At 41.6% G+C, this 24,868-nt stretch overlaps 1 protein-coding gene across 5 annotated transcripts in view; it reads left to right on the top strand.

Moving 5' to 3' along the window:
* SPATA13 (spermatogenesis associated 13) overlaps window positions 1–24,868 on the top strand; it is a 116,391-nt gene that overhangs the window by 70,904 nt on the left and 20,619 nt on the right. For all 5 annotated transcript variants that reach the window (XM_077484035.1, XM_077484034.1, XM_077484037.1 and 2 more), the window contains 6 exons: window positions 1,548–1,684; window positions 5,044–5,223; window positions 6,764–6,949; window positions 9,262–9,441; window positions 11,992–12,224; window positions 19,524–19,653. In XM_077484035.1, the coding sequence (XP_077340161.1) occupies window positions 1,548–1,684; window positions 5,044–5,223; window positions 6,764–6,949; window positions 9,262–9,441; window positions 11,992–12,224; window positions 19,524–19,653 (1,046 nt within the window). The remainder of the gene's footprint in view (window positions 1–1,547; window positions 1,685–5,043; window positions 5,224–6,763; window positions 6,950–9,261; window positions 9,442–11,991; window positions 12,225–19,523; window positions 19,654–24,868) is intronic.

Here is a 24,868-nt window from a genome sequence, read left to right as displayed (position 1 = left end):
TGACAGGAACTCTCACTATTACAATACATACAAGCTTTTATGAGCCTATATGAGTATTGTGTCTGAAGAGAAAATAAAGTATATTTTGATCCTGGTTCTGTAATTATCCTTTCATGTCCTTTGCATGACTTTTTGATCTGATTGCAGAATGGCTGCGCAGTAATCGGTATAGAAAATAGAAATCTGCCTCAGATTAGACGTCACGACTGCTGATGTTTTATTTTATTTTTTTAACCGACAGTGTACACATAGCTGCAGTTGACATGGACCTGAAGAAACCATGTGATTTTTGAATAGAATGTTTGTAGGAATAATTTTACACATGCAAATATTTTCAGGAAAGTCCCTCCTCTGAAAATGCTACTTGCCTGGCCATCTGTTGCTTCACTTTGACTTTGAGTCACTACCCCAAACAAGCATGCGGATCAGGGAAGCTGAAAAAGTCAAAACTCTTGATCTAAATACTTGTTCCAGGTTGACTCGAAGTTCTGAATCCACTGGACCAGAATGTAGCCAAGGATCTAGTATTAGCAGAAGGTAAAGTCAGCAGTTGTAGCTTCAATCTGTGCACAGTAAAGCTTCCCTTTAAGATTATTGAATGGTTGTGTAAAAATCCTTACCATTTAGATAGCAATGTCTTCTTTAAAAGTTATTTGTTGTTGACCAGTAAAAGTTCTACGGATGACCTACCCTAGGTGAGTTTCACGGGCGGGCCTACCCTAGGTGAGTTTTACGGGCGGCCCTACCCTAGGTGAGTTTTACGGGCGGCCCTACCCTAGGTGAGTTTTACGGGCGGCCCTACCCTAGGTGAGTTTTACGGGCGGCCCTACCCTAGGTGAGTTTCACGGGCGGCCCTACCCTAGGTGAGTTTCACGGGCGGCCCTACCCTAGGTGAGTTTCACGGGCGGCCCTACCCTAGGTGAGTTTCACGGGCGGCCCTACCCTAGGTGAGTTTCACGGGCGGCCCTACCCTAGGTGAGTTTCACGGGCGGCCCTACCCTAGGTGAGTTTCACGGGCGGCCCTACCCTAGGTGAGTTTCACGGGCGGCCCTACCCTAGGTGAGTTTCACGGGCGGCCCTACCCTAGGGGAGCTCTGTGAAATCCTATAGTTCCATGGATAGCCCACTCTAGGTTAATTTGTAACTGGATTCTCTACCTCTGTTATGCCCACTGTAAAACCTGCATATGCTGGTGGGTATAGAGTTTCCTGTCTAATGCAGTTTCAGTAAGCATGGACCAAATCTGGGCGGTTTATAGGAGGCAGCTTTGTCCATGGAAAGTTTATCCCAGGGAGTTAAATGTGTCATTGGATATGTCTATGTGTGGAAAAAAGACCCACATAGAGGCACAGCCCAGTTCTTTCAATCTGACATATATGCAATTGAGTTGATGTTAATAAATAACTAGATGTTACTTGTCTTGGTAAATAACATTGCAAATAGAAAAGGCACTTGGATTTTGAGTCTGGGTCTGGTATCGTCTCTGTGGTAAAGACCTCATAAAAAGTCGTGTCTTTCTGCTGAATTAAGCTTCGTATTTTTCTCAGTCTCTACAGATGGAGGAGCAGAATCCACCACTTTGGTTGATGACAATGGAAGTGAGGAAGAATACAGCTATGAGGAATCCTACCAGGCCAATCCGAGGTATCTGCAGCCGGGAGGGGAACAGCTGGCCATTAATGAGGTATGTCTTGCCACTCTATATAGTTGTCCTGCATGAGAGATGTCTTTTATATACCTGGGTACTTTGGGTTCCAGATGATTGCATACCGCGGTGGCAGTGTAGTTTGGTTTTGAGGTGTACACACAGATGATTGTGCAGCTTTATGTGCTTTCATCTATTGCTGCAATCCCACTGGGAAGGCTGCAGCTAAAGAATTAGTTTTCATTCCCACGAAACGAGGAATCCATCTTTTCCGTATTTATGTATCATAAGAGAGTGCATGATTAGAAGAAAAGTAGGAAAGTGCTGAGTCATCATCTGACTTGTCCAAAGCACAAATCCCCTAATCACGAGGAAAACTGGCAGAGCTGGTTATTTATCTTGTGCAGAGTTGGAGGAGTGGCCAGACAGGAGTTAAATGAAACCTGTACTGAGAGACTAGAAAGGCTGTCTTTGTTGAAAATGCTAATTGCCTGGCTGTTATGCTGATCCACTAACTCCTAGATCCAGTACAAGCTTGAACATCAGTAGCTCAGACTTCGCTCACAATTTTTTTACAGCATGTTATGGCAAGACCTTTCATTTTTGTGTTTAATAAACAAAAGTAAGAATTTCAATGGATGCCAATCCAATTTCAAATAAGTTTTTTGTGGGATTTAATTTTAGATGTTCACTCCAGTGTGCAACAACCCTTGCTTGACAAGATATTATAATGGAGGGGCTTTAAACTAAGAATGAGTGAAGCTGGGCACTGCCATTGGGGATGTGTATCAAAGGCAAAATGAAAAAAATAAATAAAGAAGCATTTCTTTCTGAACAGAGTTGTCAACTCTACTTAACATTTCCAACACAAGCTGAAAATATGGCGGCTGTGAGTCCACCCCTTTGGTGGGAGTTTTGGCTTTTTTTTTTTTTTTACACAGTAATGTTGTGGTATGTGACTGTTTTAATTTAGAAATAAAGCTTGGCAGAGTTGATATTTATTTCTTAATCAAGAAACCTTTAATGACTTGTCCCAATGAGAATGAATGTTGTGGTTGCCAAAGGGGAAGGTCATGTACTACTGTAAGTTCCTCTTTCCTTCATTAAGATAGTGTTGAGATGGTGAACTGATTTGTCCTCTAGTTACCGAACAACTCTCCTGAAATTGTTTCCCCCTTTCTCATAGCTGAATATACTTTTCTTCTAAAAAATAAAAATAAAATAAAAAATAATGCATGTGGAATTATGTATTTATTTTCTGTCTTGTTAAAGGGACATTGTTATCCCAATAATAATGGAAAGTATATGGACCTGAATATAAAAAACATAATAGTAAAAAGGATCTCCCTTGTCTAAGTGTATATTTTAAATAAGCCTCTGTACTTCCCTTCAGCACCCAATGTTGTCTGCCTCCCAGACTTAGCTTTACCCTTTTGTTTCCTGGAACACATTCTCACTTCAGAGGTGATGAAATGTGTAATGGTTTAAGATTGGACTTGTCACTTTATTACAAAGGGGACACTTTAAACATGAAGAAAACAACCAATATATTGAGGAATAAGGCTGGCTGCATGTAGCCCAATTTTGCAGCAGTTTGATTGGCCACTGTAAGAGTGGTCTTCTGATGGTCCACTGTAAGAGGTCTTCTGAAAGGATTGGGGAATGATAGACATCTCACTATTGGTCCGTATTGCACATGGAGATCTCATTGCAGTGAGGCTGATCGGTCATGGGAAGAAAGTCTTTGCTTCACAATGGCACTTCTCCTGCTAGCCGTGTTGTCAACATGCAGGAAATTCAAGAAGGTTGAACAGTAAATGAGCTTAAAATGGGCCCTCGCTGACCTCTATATCTGTAGACATTATGGAGGAATTAAAGCGGGAGTCTGCCGTTGTTTTTTTTTTTTTAAAAAGCCAGCAGCTACAAATACTGCAGCTGCTGACTAAAATAATGACACTTACCGGCCCAGCGCGCCAGGCGATGTCGTCACCCGAAGCCGATATCTTGATCGTCTCTCGGGTGCTGCCGCCGCCATCTTGGGTATGGGAATCATGAAGTGGAGCCTTTCGGCTTCATTTCTCAGTTCCCTACTGCGCATGCGCGAGTCGCGCTGCGCAATAAGGATGGTCCCCGCTGTCTCTGGGATCCGCGTGTTTCCCAGCAGGCAGCGGGGGACCTTCGGAAAGGGGCGTATATTCTGCGGAAAGGGGCATACCTTCTGCAGAATCTACGCCGGAAGTGGGTGCAGATACCTGTACTGTACAGGTACCTGCACCCCCCTCCCCCTGAAAGGTGCCAATTGTGGCGCCGGAGGTGGGAGGGTTCCAATGAGCGGAAGGTCCACTTTAGGTTGGAACTCCGCTTTAATTCTCAAAGTTCAAAAGAGACATAGTAAAGTCATTCAAGGCTAGTTTCCACACTCTGTTCTCACCTCTTTCTGTGTACCTGCTTTGGGTTTACATTGAAGATTAAGAGTTTGAAAGGCTGCCAAGCCATTTAAGAACAAATTACTCTACACTGCCTGCAGCTACAGAGGTTAGTGAAGGCTTGTTTTCTGCTGCTCATTTACTGCTTGTTAAGAATATGCATATACATACGTTTCATGAGCTCCAGATTTCCATTACGTTTATTTTCTCCTTCTTTAAAGTGACTATAAAGGCAAAACTTATTTTCTTTTTGGATAGTGTAAGGGTGGTATATAACCAGGATTTGGGAGATTTCCCTTTTACTTCCTGTTGCCAAGCCAAAACAAGAGTCAGAGGAGATCCCTCTAACGTGAGAGAATTCCAGGGGGGCCACTAGGGTTACCAGAACTAGTGTCCCCATTGGAAGATTTCTCTTCTATTCCTGTTCTTACATCCTCCAAAAATATGGGATTTTCTTTTACTTTCAATGATCACAATAAACGGGATGGGGGAAGGAGCACAGACAGTAATAAAACCTGACGAGTTCTAATCTCTATCCAAAACTAAAAGAAAAATGAAATGTCCCTTTAGTGACTCTTTAATGACAGCTCTACTAGCCTTGATGGTTCATTTAGAAGAAGCTCCCTAGACAAATGTTTCTTCCACCTCATGCAGTTGGTTTCCTGCTATTCCCAGCAGTTTTTCTTTTATTGCAACGCTAAACACCCTTGATGTAGTAAGTGATAGAATCTATGTGTAAGCTGCTACAGAAGCAGGCTAAACTATATAAAGAATTGTGCCAACTTCCTTTTTTTTTTTTCTTAAAATAAAGTTACACTTTAATAAGACAAAATGCATAATGTAAAAGCAACTACTGTGAAGCCATTTGTAATTGAGGTGTCAAAATAAAATTTCTTAATACAAATTGCGACATTTGTTTTTGCATAGTTTTTGGTGTTTTCAGATTTTTTTACTTTTATTGTTTGTTTTCAGTTGATAAGCGATGGCAGTGCAGTATATGCAGAGGCATTATGGGACCATGTGACTATGGATGATCAAGAGCTGGCCTTTAAAGCAGGAGATGTTATACGGGTCCTTGAGGCCTCGAATAAGGACTGGTGGTGGGGTCGAATTCGAGACACAGAAGCTTGGTTTCCAGCAAGTTTTGTCAGGGTAAGTCTTGTGTATTATTTTTATTTATTTATTTCAGGTACTTGTATAGCACCGTCAATTTATGCAGCGCTTTACATTCAAAGCAGTCCCTGCCCTCAAGGAGCTTATAATCTAAGGTTCCCTAACTCACATTCATACATCCACATACTAGGGACAATTTAGACACGACCCAATTAACCTTCCAGCTTGTCTTTGGAGTGTGGGAGGAAACGGGTGTACCCGGAGGAAACCCACATAGGCACAGGAAGAACATGCAAATTCCAGGCAGGTAGTGTCGTGGTTGGGATTCGAACCAGCTAGGCAAAAGGGTAACCACTGAGCTACCAGCAAAACATCTTGTACCTGGGTGTACTGTACGTATTGATTTTATTTTGTCTAATGGCTTGTGGAGTGGCAGTTTTTGAGGAATATCAAGAACCAGCAAGCCCAGATTATAGATAGGTTTGAGATTTAGGCCTTTGTAGTACAGTTTAAAAAAAAAAAAAAAAAATATATATATATATATATATATATATATATATATATATATATATATATATATATATATATATATATATATATATATATATATATATATATATATATACATACATACATACATACATACATACATACATACATACATACATACATACATACATACATACATACACACATACACACACACACACATACACACACACACACACACACACACATACACACATACACACATACACACATACACACACACACACACACACACACACACACACTTGGTTAGGGTAGAGAATCCTTTAGGTTTATATTATGGTCTTTCTCTGTCTCTCTTTTGGGGAGATTCCCTTCAGTTGCTGTGAATCCGTGATCAGGTCTCTAGATTACAATAAATACCTGACGGGGTTCTAAACCTTCTCTACTCTGTCCAATACAAAATATTATATTTTGAAGCTTAGTCCTTGGTGGGCTGTATCATTTATGGGCTCTCATCAATATAGAGCTGCATTCCTCTTTCGGCATTCTTTATAATATGAAAGAAATAGTCCTGCTTAGACCCACTCACAAGATGGGTATAACTTTAGACATACCAAAATAAGCTGGATGATTTAAACCATGTATAAGAAAAGTATAACTGTTTTGAACTTAATTTTTCAATTGTTTTGTATATTTAATATGTTTGTGTAAAAAAAAAAAAAAAAAAAAAATGGATTAAAGAGTCGGCTCAGCAGTAACTGTCTGCCTTGAGTTTTTGTCTCACCAAAACTTTTTGTATTGAGCCATTCAGTAAATAATGAGTCGACCACTTTTGTTTGTAAATTTCACCTTGAGCTACAGAGCTTGTAAACTGGCTGTAAATAGGGATACACATGTAAAGGAAGTCATAAAAGCTTATTTTTTTTGTCTTAAAGAGAATACATAATTAATATACACTGTTCCTTCTTCATCTGGGAAAAAAAAAACAGTTTTTAAAAATCATATTTTTTTTTCAGTCTTTATCTACAACAAAATACTTGCTTGTAGACGAATTATCACTGGTAAAATATTTTGTGTGTTATTCTAGCTGCGAGTAAATCAAGAAGAGGTTTCTGAAAACTCAGGCAGTCTACATGATGAAGAACATTACAGTGATGTTGGCAAATTTCGCCTCAAGAGTCCTGAGAACAAGGACCAAATGAGGGCAAATGTCATCCGTGAGATAATGAACACTGAGCGGGTCTACATCAAACATTTGAAAGACATCTGCGAGGTATGTTAAAGTCTCCTTAATTATATTGACCTATAACAGATTTTAAGTTACTTGTTACAAATAGTTTTGTTTGTTATTAAAGTGGAGCTTCACTCTAAAGGGAACGTTCTGCCTTATGTCCTCCTCCTTTTCTGGCGGGGGGGGGGGGGGGGGGTACTACGTTTTTCTCAGGTACCTGATCCCACTTCTGCTGGAATCGCCTAGGCCTCCATAACTCAAATTGAGAGGCTCTACCTCTCAATTTTCAGGACTTAAAGTGTTACTAAACCCAATAATATGAAAGTTGTTCATCTGCCTCACCCCACCGTGCACACAGCTTATACATTTTTTACAGTAAAATACTGCCATTATATACCCTTTTGGCTGATCTGTATGCCACAGTCAGTGATAAACTGCAGAGTTTCTCCAGTGCTGAGAGTTCAGGAAGGTGAAGGTTTCCACTGCCATCTGTATACACGCCCACATGTGTGATGCCAATATCATGTGACCTGGCTATCTCTGAGAACAAGTAAATGTTCTCTCCAGCAAAAAAGACACAAATGAACATGTACAGGTTGGCTATTGCCTGTGTGTTAGCGGTCTTTCCCCAGATAGACATTGCAGGAGGGAAGGATCTATGCATACAGGATCAAAGAGCCTTTTTACACAATGCAGATGATTAACCCCTTAGGTTCCTGCATAGGTTGCTGCATATACAGTCAGATTTTACTTTTGTGGGTTTAGTAACACTTTAAAGAATCTTCTACTGATGGCAAGGTGTCAGTTACCACAGCATACCTACAGAGATCTAGTGGCATCCATGCCTCAAGAGGTCAGGAGTGTTTTAGCGGCATAAGGGGATTGTTTTCGCAGAAAAAGGGGGATCTAATCAATATTAGGTGGGTGGTCATAACATTATGGCTGATCTGTGTAGAGTGATGTATAAATTGACTGTCTTTAAGTTCATCTTTAAATGCTATCTGCAGTACTGCCAACTGATGAATCTGATACCATGCATTCATTCACATAATTGTGCAAGCTGGAAGGCATCAATCCACAGGGAAATGTTTGCAGTGAGACAAGCTATTTGTTTAAAATTGGCAGAAGGAAGAAGAATGCTTTCGGAGAATTTAGTGAAGTTAAATGCACATACGTTTAAATGTACACTTGACTAATCCACGTCCCTCCTATCACAAACTCGGGGAAGTCCAACACCGCATAAGATGAACTTTGATAAAACCCCATGTTAAAACAATCCGTAGATCCAAAGGTAAATTATATACAGATTATGGCCTTGCCTTTTAAAATGTGTGCTTGGCTCCACCTGTGCTTTCCCATTGGTCCATTATTGTGATAGGAGGCCTTACGGGAAGAATTAGGAGGATTGTGACGGACAGATGGGCCAGCTTTGGTTCTTTCAAGTAAAGTCAAGATTTGTAAATACAGCCGCCCTTCTCTTTGGGTCTACTAATTGCTTTGCTTTGATGTGTGATTTCCAGACAGCTTAGCTCTGCAAATCTTTTTCCATCTGTGTTAATTAGCCAGATTTTAGTAATTTTATTACTTTTTGGCTCCTTCATTTTTATGGTTTTCAACTATTGACAAGTATTTGAATCTTCTGATATGGTCAAAAACAGGTGGCTTTTCTCATAGTGTTTAAAGCTGAGTTCCAGGCAAATCGCTAAATACACAAGGATATATTCTAACTTCCAAAATATTTTTATCTGTCTACCCAGTCCTGAGTTTGCACAGATCTGACCCATCGCCCAGCCTTGTTTACAGAGAAGATGACCTGATTTTGCTCTGTTGTAGTTAAGTAACATTTACAGATCTTGTCCCTTTCCTGTGACTGAACAGTGATGGGCGAAGCGGCAGATTGTGACGCTCATCTCGCTCACTTTTCTTATCCTCATGCCCCTTCTTGGCCCATAAGAACTCTGAAATAGCTGACTGTCTCCTCTTAGTCTGCACTTTACTGTGCAGAGACTGCAAGAATCTGATACCATAGCTAATTCAGGTTCTAACACTGCTTGCATTAAATAAAATAAAAAAATAATATATCAAGTAATACAGCGATACATTAAATTGTGTCATTTATTTCTTATGGCTGAAGTTCAGCTTTAAACCAGGAACTATTTTAATTCTACTGTATATAGCCCTTATCTAGACTTTGGCAACAGAGCCCACACAAGGTAAGAACTGGTCTACAACTCTATGGATGCTGAGTAGCTTCAAGGTTCACCTTGTTCCACATGGCCTTAATGGAGTCAGAGTGCCATAGGTAGCATATGGCAGGCCAAAATTTCACCAAACCTTTTCCTCCTTCATCGCAGGGCTACATCAAGCAGTGTCGAAAGCACACCAGCATGTTTACCGAAGCACAGCTCAAGACTATTTTTGGTAACATTGAAGAAGTCTACAAGTTTCAGAAGGCATTCTACAAGAATCTAGAAAAACAGTACAACAAAGAGGAACCTCATCTGAGTGAAATTGGTGCTTGCTTCCTTGAAAATGTGAGTTTGTGTAAAGCCCTATTCATATATACCTTGCTTGGGCCAGAGTGGTTTCATGAGGTCACATTTACATTGGCTAGGTTGCAACAGGTCCCCAGATTTGAGGTCCTGCATCTTGACTTCATACCCTCTTGGGGTTTGTATTAGACATTACTAGACAATTATAACTTCATATGGGTAAGTTGGCTATTGGTTTCAATTGCTGGAGGCTGATCTGCACCTGAATTACAGGACATAGATGGCAAAAACCAGGTTGCTGGTGCTGCTACTTCTAAATTTGGGCATGCAAGCAACTGCAACAGGGCCCTGGTGAGCGTTTGGAGTGACGTATCCTTCACATCTTATACACACCGCTTTGACTAATTTAACTAATTTAAGCAGCCTATTAGATATTTTTTTATAAATGGAGTGCATTGTATTAAAGGCTAAGTTCACCTTTTTTTTTTTTTTTTTTATAATTCTAGCTTCCCTATGTACCACTATAGCATTAACCATTTGCTGACCACTGTCGGCACATATACGTTGGCAGAATGGCATGGCTGGGCAAAGTAATGTACCCGTACGTTACTTTGAATTTCCCACCGCACGCATACAACTGCTGCGAGCTCCGTGACCGTACCCGCAGGACCCACAGACTCTATCGCTGCTGAAATACTTGCAATCGTGTCATGGGGCTGAAGCAAGGGGAGATGCCGATGTAAACAGCATCTCCCCATTCTGCCTAGTGACAGGACACTGATCGTCTGCTCCCTGTCATCAGGAGCAGCGATCAGTGTCATGTCACTGCTAGCCCATCCCCCAGACAGAATCACTGCCCAGGACAAACTTAAACCCTCCCCACCCCCTAGTGCTTAACCCCTTCTGCCAGTGACATTTTTACAGTAATCAATGCAATTTTATAGCATTGATTGCTGTATTAATGCCAGTGGTCCCAAAAATGTGTCAAAATTGTGTCCGCAGTAATGTCGCTGTCCCAATATAAAACGCTGATCGCCGCTATTACTAGTAAAAAAAAAATATTAAAGCGGGAGTCCACCGGGACTCCGCGTTTTTATATATATATTTTTTTTTTTTTAAAAGCCAGCAGCTACAAATACTGCAGCTGCTGACTTTTAAAATAGTGACACTTACCTGTCCAGCGCGCCCGCGATGTCGGCACCCGAAGCCGATCTCTAGATCGTCTGTAAGGTGCTGCCGCCGCCATCTTGGGTATGGGAATCAGGAAATGGAGCCTTTCGGCTTCATTTCTCGGTTCCCTACTGCGCATGTGCGAATCGCGCTGCGCAATAAGGACGGTCCCCGCTGCCTCTGGGATCTGTGTGTTTCCCAGCAGGCAGCGGGGCACTTGCGGAAAGGGGCGGGCACTTGCGGAAAGGGGCGTAATCTACGCCCCTTTCCGCAGAGAGCTATCCCGGAAGTGGGTGCAGAATACCTGTACTGTACAGGTATCTGCACCCCCCTCCCCCCTGAAAGGTGCCAATTGTGGCGCCGGAGGGGGGGAGGGTTCCGATGAGCGGAGGTGCACTTTAGGGTGGACCTCCGCTTTAATATGCCATAAAACTATCCCCTATTTTGTGGATGCTATAACTTTTGGGCAAACCAATCAATAAACGCTTATTGCAATTTTTTTTGTTACCAAAAATATGTAGAAGAATACGTATCGGCCTAAAGTGAGGGAAAAAAATTTTTTTTTTTATATATTTTTGGGGGATATTTATTATAGCTAAAAGTAATATAAAATGCGTTTTTTTTTCTTCTTTTTTTTTTTTTTTTTTTTTTTTTTTTTTTCAAGATTGTCGCTCTTTTTTTTGTCTATAGCACAAAAAAAAAAAAAAAAAAAACGCTGAGGTGATCAAATACCACCAAAAGAAAGCTCTATTTTTGGGAAAAAGAGGAGGTCAATTTTGTTTGGAGCCACGTCACACGACCGTGCAATTGTTAAAGCGACGCAGTGCCGAATCGCAAAAATTGCTTTGGTCAGGAAGGGGGGTCAATTCTTCCGGGGCTGAAGTGGTTAATGTACTTATTGCAAAAATATCAAAGCTTTTCATTGTACACAGGCTTACCTCACTCTCTTCATAGCTGTTTAAAAACACTGCTCGATTACTTCTGCCTTACTTCCTGGACAGTCTTTAGGTTATGACACAGGAAGGAGTTGACCAGCTGAAGGTAGATGATGCAGGGTGTGTGCTAATGAGATCAGCTGGTCAACTTCTTCCTGTGTCATGACCTAAAGTCTGTCCAGGAAGTAAGGCAGAAGTAATCGAGACGTGTTTTTAAACAGCTATGAAAAGCGTGAAGTAAGCCTGTGTAGAATTGATGGAAAGTTTTTTTATTTTTGCAAAATTAGTACATTAATGCTATATTGGTACATAGGGGAGCTGAAATTTAGAGAAAAAAAAAGGTGAACCTGGCCTTTAGGGTTTAGTGGACCTAATAAGCCTACAAGGGGATAAACATGTTCTTGAACAGGAAAAGTGAAATAAAGGAAAGACAACCACACTGCTGTAATGACACAAGGCTAACTACTGTGCTTCTTTTCATTTGCAGCAAGATGGGTTTTCGGTCTACTCTGAGTATTGTAACAATCATCCCAGTGCCTGTCTGGAGCTCTCCAATCTGATGAAGCAGAGCAAGTACAGACACTTTTTCGAGGCCTGTCGTCTGTTACAGCAAATGATCGATATAGCTATTGACGGTTTCCTGCTGACTCCAGTCCAGAAGATCTGCAAGTACCCATTGCAGCTAGCCGAGCTATTGAAATACACAACACAAGATCACAGGTGGGCACTTATTACTTGCTTAATCAAACCAGAAAAGTAAATCCTAAATTCATGCACTATTATTGCAGTGGAAAGAGGCCATGGCACAGTGCCAGGGCCACTTAATGTATGGGATTGGTGGGTCTAAACATAACTTTAAGGGTACAAAAAAAAAAAATACTAATAGTGCTCTTTTTTTTTTTTCATGAAAAATGGTTTGCACTGATGTTTTATGTTTTTGTACATTCAGGCTTGTATCAAAGTCTTTTCCTTATTATTACTACTCTCAACATCTCTATTCTATGTTATACAATTTATTATAAACCATACTCTTTGTATACAATCTATAATATACTGTACTATTTATATAATATCCTACTACTTCAAAAAAAACTTAATACAAGTTACACCCATGACAGGATTCTCAGAGCATTATGTTGTTTCTAATGGCATGGCATAATTCAAGCAGTTTTTTTCTTAGACATCGTATAAAGCCATCTGTACATCACAATCAGGAAAAGGGATAAGACACTGCCTATTCAACTTTGCTTGAATAAAGCATAAGCTATTTAACTCTGTAAACAGCCAGTGAGACTAGTCTTGCAAACAAAGATAACAGATGAATGCCACCTGCTGCTTGCAGCCTACTTTTTTCTAAATGACCTTTTTATCATGCTCTGATCACATCTCCACATTTTGAATCGCAGGCAGAATTGCCTTGATTTCGCCCGCGTTTTGTAATGGCAGCTAATCGTGGACACCCATGCGTTCCCTGTGACTTTCAATGGCATCCCAATCACGGTGCGATTTTACTATGATTCAATGGGCAACAATCACAGTAAAATCGCATAAACAGAATCATGGCACACCTGTGGCCAAAAAATTACAAGAACTTCTTTTGGGCGACAGGCATCCCGTGATTCTGTTTGCATGATTTTACCGTGATTGTCGCCCCCCCAAATTGCGCCATGATTAAGGTGCCATTGGAAGTCACAGGGAACGCACGGGCGTCCCGCAATTTGCCGCTATTTTGAATCAGTGCAGTTCCGCTCACGAATCAGAACGTGGAGATGTGTTCGGAGCCTTAAAAACCCTGTATTATTAAATTATAGCTAATGTTCTAATCCGTATTGCACAGTTTGTGCCATTTCCTACACTTGAGGCCTCGTGCACAGAGGACGTTTTTACAGCTGTTTCAAGGGGCATCAGGCGTTTTGGTTTTCCTGCCTCTAAATTCCCCTGCATGTTGGCCTATGTGTCCATGCTCACGCAGGCTTTTAGCAGTGTTTATTGGCAGGAGCTTTTAGAGGCAGGAAAAAAAACACTGCCATTGTGTCCAGGAGCAGCAGAGTTTTGGCAGAAAAAAATGCTTGACACTGCTAAATGCATCCAAATGCTTCTAAACGCTAGACGTGTTTAGCACTTGAGTGTTTATTAATTTCAACATCCAGAATAAGTTATTCTGGCCAATGAAATAAACACCCAAGCTCTTGGCACCTGTAAATGCGCCTAAAAGCTTTAGACACCGTTATGGGAGTCTAACTTTTTTTCTGCCAAAACGCTGCTGGCAGGGGGAAATACTTCTAGGAGAGTTTGCAAAACGTCCTTTATGCATAAGGATAATATAATTGCACTTCTAAACCCCACCTTCTCTAGCCCCACAATCTAACCTAGAATCTCCAGCCTCCCCTAGTGTTTGTTCTGTGGCCCAAAACTTTTTCAGAGCCAGCTTTAAGTCTGCTCACATACTAGAGATTCTATGGTTATGGAGCTGGTAAAGATCTTAAAGTGTTACTAAACCCACAACCATAAAATCAGCCTGTATATGCAGTAAAGCATGCTTGTGATACGCACTGTGAGACCTAAGGGGTTAATCCTCTGTATTGTGTAAAAAAAACTGTTTGACCCAGTCTTCTATGATTCTCCCCTCCTTCTATCAGCAACTAGATTGGGGACTGTGGAACAGAGCCTTGGGGGCACTCTGCAAATGCTCAGTTTGGTGTGTATTGTTAGTGTTTTCTCTTTTCTTGGGAGAGTGCATGTGATCAGCAAAGGGGCCAATCAGCACTGTCCATACAGAGGGTCAGGGGTCCTGCAGCCTCATAGGACAATCAGGAGAGAATTAAAACTCTTTAACCATACACTGATAGAAGTCACGAGACTGCTTTATACTGCTGATGAGAAGGTATTTAGCGGTTTATATTTAAAATAATTACATTTCCATGTTCTGTGTACTGTGGGAGACCAGATATAGTGAATGCAGAGTCCTGGGTTTAGTAACACTTTAAGCCACACAATGTTAACACTGGAGGAGGTCATTTCTGCCAGAGAAAGATAGGCGAGTACCTCTAGGTGGAAGTTATAGGATTTACTATGCTCTTGGCAGCTGAACAAAGTGGTGGAGGAGCGAAAGGAAGGTAAGTATATACTGCTGGGAAGTTCTGCATTTAAGTGAAACGATTGCTTTTCCCTGCATGAAGAAAGCACAGGTTCAGTTTTTTTGTGTGCTTGGTGCTTCTGAGCCTAGTATATAGTTATATACTTCCGAGAGAGTAATTCTCTCCGATAGACATGGTTGTCGTCACTAGGGATGAGCTCAGGCGTGTTTGCATGGAACACATGCAGAGTCCGCCAGGAAGTTGGCACAGCGCTGCGCTTATCACAGGCAGTGAATCAATTCCCAGAACTCTGCAGCCATGTCCTTGGTAGCAATGTCTCACTGCCTGTGATTAGCGCAGCGCTGCGCCGACTTCCTGGCGGGCTCTGCACGTGTTCCATGCAAACACGCCTGAGCTCATCCCTAGTCATCACTCATTGACTTTTTGCTCAGCACTGCTGTCATCTCAGATGATGCTTGGTATGTGTGAACAGTGATTAGAAACAATTGGTGTCTCTGCAGAAACAAAAAAAAAAAATCTAGCTTGCTGGCTGGCCTCATGTTGAATTTCTGCTCAGTAGAAAACATCTGTATGGACAGTGCTGTTGTGACAGGTTATGACATGATTTGGCAAGAGGACTGGAGACAGGCAGCAATAGAATATTCCACTTTGCACATTTTCATTGCCCCCCATAAAGATTCATTTGAATTGCAGAGCAAAACATCTGCAGCCCAATAGACTGGCTTTGTTGTGCCTCTCACATGCCCAAGCCATTTCTCATCCCCAAGTACAAGCTGTCAATGTTCACCCTTGAATCGAGACATTCATCTAGCTTGGCTTCCAACGTTGTTTTGATGTCTTTCATTCTCATTGTTCTCTTAATTCCACAACATATTCTTAATTTCTCTCCCTCTTATCAGCCCGTGGTGCTCGGTGTATCGTGTGACCGCGGACTTCCCTCCATCAGAGTTAATGGATTTTCCTCTCGCTCACACAATGGGGGTAGTGTTGGAGAAATTTGGAGCTTGATGGGGGAACAGTGGATAGGATCAGCCAGTGTGATGGCTGTAAAATAGAGAATTCTTTCAATGCAGGGAGAGGGTACAGTGTTCCTGACCCTAAACTTAAAGAATGTGCTTTGCAGGAAGACATTCAGAGGAGGAGAAACCCAGTCATTCCTATTATTATAATCAGATGCATAGTTACAATTTGAAAATGGAACAATGATCTGGTCGCCGTGATGAAATGTGCATGACATTTATATAATCGCCCTCAGTAGAATGTGTTTGTATTCATTTTGCTAACCGATTTTTTTAATTAGGGATGGAGTTTTCTCTGCATTGCTTAAGACCACAGAAAATAAATATGCAGAATGGGCTTGATGACACACTAATATTAAAGCTGAACTTAAAAGCCACAGAGGTTATTTAAAAGAGAAGTATGGCTTTAGCTTAAAGTAGAATTTTAGGCAAAACTTTTTCATTTTGAATAGAGTAAGGAAAGGGTCATTGCCCCTATCAGTTTATTTTTTGCCATCTGAGCCCATTTAGGGAGATTTCCCTTCACTTTCTGTCCTATAGGCAAAACAGGAAGTGAGAGGAAATCCCTGCAAATGATAGGAATTCCTTAGGACCCCTTTCACACTGGGGCAGTGCATGCAAAACCTGCTTCGGCAGCGCCGCAACATGGACACTTTTAACCCTTTCCTCGACCGCTAGCGGGGGGTTAAAAGCAGCTAGCTCTCGAAAAGCGCCACTATAACAGCGGTAAAGCGCCTCTAAAATGAGTGGTGCTTTACCACCAACGGCCCCCCCAGTGTGAAAGTAGCCTTACTCTTCTGGGGAAAACCCACAATTTGGGATTTTCTTATACTTTCACTTTCAATGATAATAGTAAACAGAACAAATGGAGAGAATGACTCTTCCTAAGCGGGGGCACTGAGAGCAATAAAAACAGACAATTGTCCTAATCTCTCTCCCACTCTTTTCTAAACTGAAAAAAAATGTTTTGCTTTAGTTATACTTTAATTGTACATGCTGAAGTTAGAAGCTGATTGGCTACCATGTACAGCTGCACCAGATTTTGCACTCTCCAGATTTAGTAAATTAACACCAATGTATTGTCTTCTCCGCACTAGCGGGGAAAGTGTGTTTTTTCACAGAGGAAAAACAAAGGTTTACTACAGCTTGAATGTTCATTGTGATAGCCAATCAGAGGCCATCACAGCGATCATGTGATCGGGATCCAGCTCCCCTGGGTCCTGATTGTTAGTCGACACCCAGGCTATCCCAACAACCTGCTCTTAGCCCTTGTACACACGGTTGAACATTCCGACAACCAAATCCGTCGGATTTTGTCCGAAACTGGTGTTGCATACACACGGTTGGACAAAGTTGTCGGAAAATCCGATCGTTCGTAACATGACGTTATTTAGTTATAACGGGACTATGTTCAGGCTAGTAGGCAATAGCTTTGGTCTAGGAATTTGATCTGAGCATGCGTGGCACTTTGTTCGATCGGAATTCTCTACAAACGATCGGACAAAGTCTGATCGGATCATGTTGTCGGAATTTTTTTATAGCCCAGCTCTAAAAGTTTGTCGGTCGGATATTCTGACGGAAACAGTCCGATGGAGCCCACACACTGTCGGATTATCCAACAACACGGTCCGATTGCACATTTTCCGTCAGAATGTCCAACCGTGTGTACAAGGGCTTAGTCCTGGGAGTGCACAATCAAGCACACTCCCAGCACAAATACAAGAATGGATATACAGTGGTGTGAAAAAGTGGTTGCCCCCTTCCTCATTTCCTGTTTCTTTGCATGTTTGTCACACTTAAGTGTTTCGGAACATCAAACCAATTTAAACAATAGTCAAGGACAACACAAGTAAACACAAAATGCAATTTGTAAATGAAGGTGTTTATTATTAAAGGTGAAAAAAAATCCAAACCATCATGTCCCTGTGTGAAAAAGTGATTGCCCCCCTTGTTAAAACATACTATAACTGTGGTTGTCCACACCTGAGTTCAATTTCTCTAGCCACACCCAGGCCTGATTATTGCCACACCTGTTCACAATCAAGGCATCACTTAAATAGGAGCTGCTTGACACAGTAAGGTCCACCAGAAGATCCTTAAAAGCTACACATCATGCCGAGACCCAATGAAATTCAGGAACAATTGAGAAAGAAAGTAATTGAGATCTATCAGTCTGGAAAGGGTTATAAAGCCATTTCCAAAGCTTTGGGAATCCAGCGAACCACAGTGAGAGCCATTATCCACAAATGGGGAAGATATGGAACAGTGGTGAACCTTCCCAGGAGTGGCCGGCGGCCCAAAATTACCCCAAGAGCGCAGCGACGACTCATCCAAGAGGTCACAAAAGACCCCACAACAACGTCCAAGGAACTGCAGGCCTCACTTGCCTCAGTTAAGGTCAGCGTTCATGCCTCCACCATCAGGAAAAGACTGGGCAAAAATGGCCTGCATGGCAGAGTTCCAAGGAGAAAACCACTGCTGAGCAAAAAGAACATCAAAGCTCGTCTCAATTTCTCCACAACACATCTTGATGATCCCCAAGACTTTTGGGACAACATTCTGTGGACCGATGAGACAAAAGTGGAACTCTTTGGAAGGTGTGTGTCCAAGTATATCTGGCGTAGAAGGAACACTGCATTTCATAAAAAGAACATTATACCAACAGTAAAATATGGTGGTGGTAGTGTGATGGTCTGGGGCTGTTTTGCTGCTTCAGGACCTGGAAGACTTGCTGTGATAAAAGGAACTATGAATTTTGCGGTCTACCAAGAGATCAAAATGAAGACTTTGGAGTGGCCTAGCCAAAGTCCTGACCTGAATCCTATTGAGATGTTGTGGTATGACCTTAAAAAGGCCGTTCATGCTCAAACCCTCTAATGTAACTGAATTAGGACAATTCTGCAAAGATGAGTGGGCCAAAAATTCCTCCAGGACGCTGTAAAAGCCTCATTGCACGTTATCACAAACGCTTGGTTGCAGTTGTTGCTGCTAAGGGTGGCCCAACCAGTTATTAGGTTTAGGGGGCAATCACTTTTTCACACAGGGCCATGATGGTTTGGATTTTTTTTCACCTTTAATAATAAACACCTTCATTTACAAATTGCATTTTGTGTTTACTTGTGTTGTCCTTGACTATTGTTTAAATTGGTTTGATGTTCCGAAACACTTAAGTGTGACAAACATGCAAAGGAACAGGAAATGAGGAAGGGGGCAAACACTTTTTCACACCACTGTATGCGGTACCCAGATTTAAAGCCCACTTTCTGGATGCAGCATTGTTGTGTTACTTGGTTATAAATAGGTCAAACGTCCTCCCACCACGAAACCTTAAAAAAAAAAAAAAAAAGAAATCCTGCAATCACTGGTTATGGTAATTTAAGGCCCCCTAACTCCACCTTATATCTGCCAATCCCCCTTCCTGCTATGTTTACAAACATCCAGCCCATTCCTCAATTATGAATGGGCTGAAATGTTTGCTTGTAACCTCTGCTAGTGTTTACACATGTAATGGTTGGGATTGATATGCAGGGATCACAAGGTACAGAGTCACTCTCATCACAATTCCATCTACTGGCATTTTCGAACATAGTGTTGTCTGAAGTGACATTTAAAATTCACAATCAAGAAATATGCGTCCACTGCTCTGCCATTTTTTACAATCTGGCGGTGTTTGAGATGGTTAAATAGATCGATCATTGACATATATTTTATATCTAAAAGAATAAAGTCAATTGTAATTATAATCAGATTTATAAAGATGCAAGCAGTTCATGTTTTGATATTTTATTTCAAGTCCTTTCTGTGTATTTTATACCACCCAGCCTGTATAATAACAGATCTCATTTACCACACTGCAGCACACCTATTGGTCAGAGATTAATGTCTGTCTGTTTGTGTTGCAGGGATTACGGTAAAATAAAAGAAGCTTATGAAGCCATGAAAAATGTTGCCTGTTTAATTAATGAACGGAAACGACGGCTGGAAAGCATAGACAAGATCGCCTGCTGGCAGGTCTCCATAGTAGGGTGGGAGGTGAGTAGTGATTGGAGCAGGGAACGTCTTCAGTGCTGGAATCTATTAGTGGATTGATGAGTGGGGAGGAAAGAGCCGACTTGAAGTGAAACTTCTCACTGGCAGTTGTTGATTGTGAAACTTTACAGAAAAATCAAGCACACATTCACCTCTGATGGCTAAATTGGTAACTTCTAAAAATTCTTCCTCCCACTTTTTTCTTTTATCAGTAGTGTTGATAGATATGTACATAGAAATAGTAGTGTACCATCTTGTGTTCTCTCTCTCTCTCTCTCTCTCTCTCTCTCTATATCTCTATATCTCTCTCTATATCTCTATATCTCTCTCTCTATATATATATATATATATATATATATATATATATATATATATATATATATATATATATATATATATATATAATTTCTATTTCTCTCCCTCTCTGTTTTTTTTATATATAATTAGTGTGTGTGTATATATATGCCAGCACCGAAGTTTCATTTATAGATGAAGCATAGTTAACCCAGTTTTTCGCCATTGTTCTAATCTCTCTTGCATCAAAATAGCTGTCTCAGTCTTCTGTTGCATTGTCCATGATGTAAATAAAATGTCAAAAAGCCAACATTACTGCTGATGTGAGTATAAAGAGCTGGCTAAAAGCCTTCTGTCATTTAAAGCCAAACTCCAAATACATCCATTGGGAAGCGCTGTGTTCGGCTGCAGGACGGGAACTTTCTGTCCGGCTTCTGAAACAAAATCAAGTCGGCCTGAGAGATGCTTAGCCTTTCACAAGAAGCTTTGTATTTTCTGAATGAGTTGGCTGATTGGCTGAGGTGACCACTGTGACATCATCTGCCAATCAGAGAAAGCCTTGTATTTACTCAGAAAATACAAAGCTTCCTGTGCTGAGCTCATCTCCAACTAGATTTTGTTCTGAGAATGAGATGGCAAGTCGCTGTACCACTGCTGGAACACAGTGCTGCATACTGTACTGCATACTGTACGTAGCTGATGTTGCATGCCGTTTTATACAGCGCTCGTGACATCCACTGATGCTAACTATTTTAAAGCAATAGCTTGAGTTCAGCTTTACTTTTTCCATCAACTACAAATGATTGAAATATCAGACTTAAGGGGGCTTCCTCTTTAATGTAAACTTCATGAAGCAGAACACCTGTGTGATAAGCTTTAGATGGAAGCTGTAATTTTCAGACTCCTGGCTCCATAGTACAAAGACACCAAAATCTCCCAGAACAATGTGGATTTGGTTTCGTTTTACAGTCAAAGACCTAACAGTTGTGCTCGGAGTTAAAGAATGATGACCTCTTTGGAATGCTTCTCACAGAAACTTTTTCTGCAATAGATCCCCTTTAAGGCTGGTCCTAGGGCTTCCATTAACCGATGGGTTATTGGTCAGAAAGGAAATTTAGGTCCTCTCCACAGCGTGTATGTGTGTGTGTGTTTGAAGTATCACTAGCAATAACTGAGCAGTGTAGGGGTGACATGTACACATGTGCAGTGAAAGAGCTCATTGTGAAGGGGGGTGATGTATAACAGAACAAAAGAATCTAGAGAAAAGTAGGGTAGTTGTCCATGGAAACCAGAAATCTTGCCTTGTTCCTGTGAATCTTCCTGTAATTGAACTGCTTGGTACAGTTCAATTTGTTGTATGGATCCATCAAGTTGTAGCAGAATTGGGCAGCATGTGGCCACTTTTGACTGTCAAACTCTTTTGCACAATTTTTATTTGGCTTTTTATGGGTACTAGTACTTGAAAAGTTCTAACAGTCTGAACCAATGAAAAGTGAGTGGGATGGGGATTCCCCTCTTGAAGTTTTGAAGCTTTAGGGCACCTTTTCAAACGTGCATCCTTTTAACACTTTTTTTTTTTTTTTCAACCAGTGCCACAAAATTATATAAAATTGCCCCAACCCTTAACAGTCTGATCAGAGAGCGATCCTGTGTTAACTCCTGTGTACAAGCAGGAGGGAGAGAGCACAGCCTGCACCGCCTCCTGGCTCTCTCCTCCTCCCTGCTGCTATCTGTACTCCTGTTGCCAACCCAGAAAGCTGTTCAGGGTGCCCCCCTTTCCCCCACCCATCCTACCAACCAATGACTTTATCGGTTGCTAAGAATGGGTCAGCTGTGCTCTCTCCCTCCTGCCTGTACATAGGAGTTAACACAGGATTTTCTTTCTGATCAGACTGTAGAGGGCTGATTACATGTCCATATACCCTATCACAGTTCTTCTGGAATCTATCTACAACATCTCTTAATGGGTTTTTTAGAGACGCATCATTTGTAAAGGTGTTGAGCACCTGATGTAAATATTAGGTGTTTTGTGTGATGGTGGTCTGCCTCGTGTTGGGGTGCATGATCAGCACACATATTCTTTAAATAATTCTTATCCAGACAATATCCTGATCATGCAGACATGCACTTGTTCCAGAACTTGGGGGGTGTAACTGGGGACTAAACCACTCCCGTGGCTTCCCTCTTTGCATGAGCTGATCTCCTCATAGATGTCCAGCTTGACTTATGCTCCAGCTGTGTCTCCACATTCCTACTACAGTCCTTAAAGTAATAAGTCCCACAGCAGCCCACACATGCCAAGTTTAGTTACCGGGAGACATTCCCATCTTGAGCTTAGGAGAAAGAAGAGTCCACACATCAACAGCCTTTCAACTGCTTACTTGCAAAAAGTTAATTTCATAACTTGCATGCTTATAATCATGCTTTTCCTAAAATGAGGGCACATTCCTTATGTGCAAACGGGTAATAGAGATGAGAGCCTAGCTAAGGAGCAGCCCTAGCCATTGTGGGATAACCAGGGACCTAAATCCCAAGAAAAGTTCTGCATCTCTGAATAGATCCTTAGTAATTACATCTTGTATGGATTGGTCCCCACACTGCTTACCATGACCAAGAGATAAACTAATATCCATCCCTCCTATTGGCTCCCTTATTCCACAAACCAGTATGGAGGGGACCCCTACAGGTCACCTTGCAAAATAGAAGTTGCATAGGGAGAACCAACCACAGGATTATAAAAAACTTATTTTATTGAAAAAATTCACTGATTATCAAAAAAATATATAAAAAGTCTGAATGGCCAATTTCATCCAAGCACCAATAGCTAAAAACACAGTGGACAACATTGTCACACACACATACAACACAACAGGGCCCCACACTCGCATACACGCGTAATGCAGATGAACCTCTTGTGGTTAATTCCTAGTGCCGAACCTGGGGTCCAAGACAATGCATGCCTAAAATGGGGTAATGCACCATAAGGTCACCTCTGACTCCCTCCACTATCCTTAGGATCACACACTGTCCCATGATCTGATCTGGGAAATAGGGAGAAAACACTAGAGATGGGCTACGCTGGGTAGGGGTGGCCCTATATTGAACCTCCCATCCAAGGAGAGCTGTAACACAGCTTGCTTTGAATCTGTATTTACATGGCCAGCTATATAAGGTCTTGTAGCACCTTCAGTCTTTCACCATCTATTAATTAATGGGGCTCGTAATAATAATCTGATTATATCAGCCCACAATCAGTCAAACGCAACCACCAGAGTGGTTGTTCAAATTGATTTTACATACTTTAAGGTACTGTGTCATATCTTGGTAAAGTCTCTCCTGGTTGGTTCTCGAATCGACCTGATGTTACTCTGGGTGATTAAAGCATTGCTGGTGTGTGAACAATCGCTGGCTAATAAGGAAAGTCATCTTAGACCCACTCACACCATCCTGCCAGTGTATGCCTTGGGGCGGTAAACAGTGGTTTGCAGTTATGTACAGCTGTCAGGGGCTGCCGGAGGCTCTCGCCACTCCACAGCACCTGGATGTCTCCTCCGTCCTTTCCTACGTTTAAATGCAGGTGAGGTGTAGGTACAGTAAGCCATGGTAACTGTTCCCACAGGTGGTGCTCCAGTCGCACTTTTGACCTTGTGGTGCATGTCGTGCTACGTGTATACTCTCTTAACACACCATGCATGTAGTCCAATGGGTCTGCAAAAGTCACGATTCCAGGAACACTGAATCATTGGACTTGTTGGAGCGTAGGACCCTGCTGTGCTGCCTACGTCAATGCGTTTCACATATGCCCACTTTTTTGCTTCGTCAGGGCTGATGAGAGCCTCTGGGCAGCCCCTAACTCTTATCCATTTACTTGCAATTCCAGTGTGCATTGATTGGTACACACTTGGTAAGCTCAAGCGTGATGTTGTCTGTGGACAATGTCAGCTGTACATAACTGCAAACCACTGTTGTTTACCGTCCCGTTTACAGACACTGCCAGGATTGTGAGAGTGGGTCTAAGGAGTGTGAGGTCAATTTGAACAACAAATCCTCTGACTGATTGTGGGCTAATATAATCAGATTTTTCATCTATGAGCCTGATGGCTAATTGATGGTGAAAGACCAAAGGTGCTATGAGACTGTCCTTATATAGGTGGCCATGTGAATGCAGATTCAAAGCATGCTGTGCTACAGCATGGGGTCATCCCTACCCAGATGGGCTCTCTAGTCTTTTCTCCCATTTCCTGGATCTGATCAAGGGACAGTGGGTGATCCCAAGGATAGTGGAGTCAGAGGCACCCTTATGGTGCATTAACTCTATTTTAGGCATGCATTGTCCTGGACCCCAGACCCTCTGTTTTGTTCCCAGGTCCGGGAATAGGGATTAACCACAAGAGGTTCATCTGCATTATGCGTGTATGTGAGTATAAGGCCCTGTTGTGTTGTATGTGTGTGACAACGTTGTCCATTGTGCTTTTAACTAGTGGTGCTTGGAAGAATTAGCTATTTTGCCTTTATATATTTTTTGCCAATCTGTGATTTTTTTTTTTTTTTTCTAGTTTAAAATCCTGTGGTTTGTTCTCCCTATGCAACTTCTGGTTTGCGTGGTGACCTGTAGGGGTCCCCTCCATATTTGTTTGTGGATTATTGTTCAGTTGTAGAGGTACCCTGTTTAAAGTGGAAGTAAACTCCCCTATTGTTTTCACCCAAGGAAGCTGCCATCTTTGCCTCTGTTTAATCTTCAACTGCTATGGTGCTGCACATGTGATTCGTTATGACACCAGCCATTGGATGGTTTGATAGTATGGCTGAGAGCACAGCCAATGTGCAGTTAGCATTCCCGGCATGCCTTTTTTTTTTTTTTTTTTTTAACTATTTAAATCCATGGGTTTACTTCCACTTTAAAGGATGTATTGGGTTAACAAAT

The sequence above is a fragment of the Lithobates pipiens genome, unplaced genomic scaffold (genome assembly GCF_037356315.1).
Source record: "Lithobates pipiens isolate NorthernLeopardFrog02 unplaced genomic scaffold, aLitPip1_a1.2 Scaffold_16, whole genome shotgun sequence".
In the NCBI taxonomy this organism is placed as follows: Eukaryota; Metazoa; Chordata; class Amphibia; order Anura; family Ranidae; genus Lithobates; species Lithobates pipiens.
Note: the sequence above shows the minus strand (reverse complement) of the source record. Positions and strands in the feature narration are given on the sequence as shown.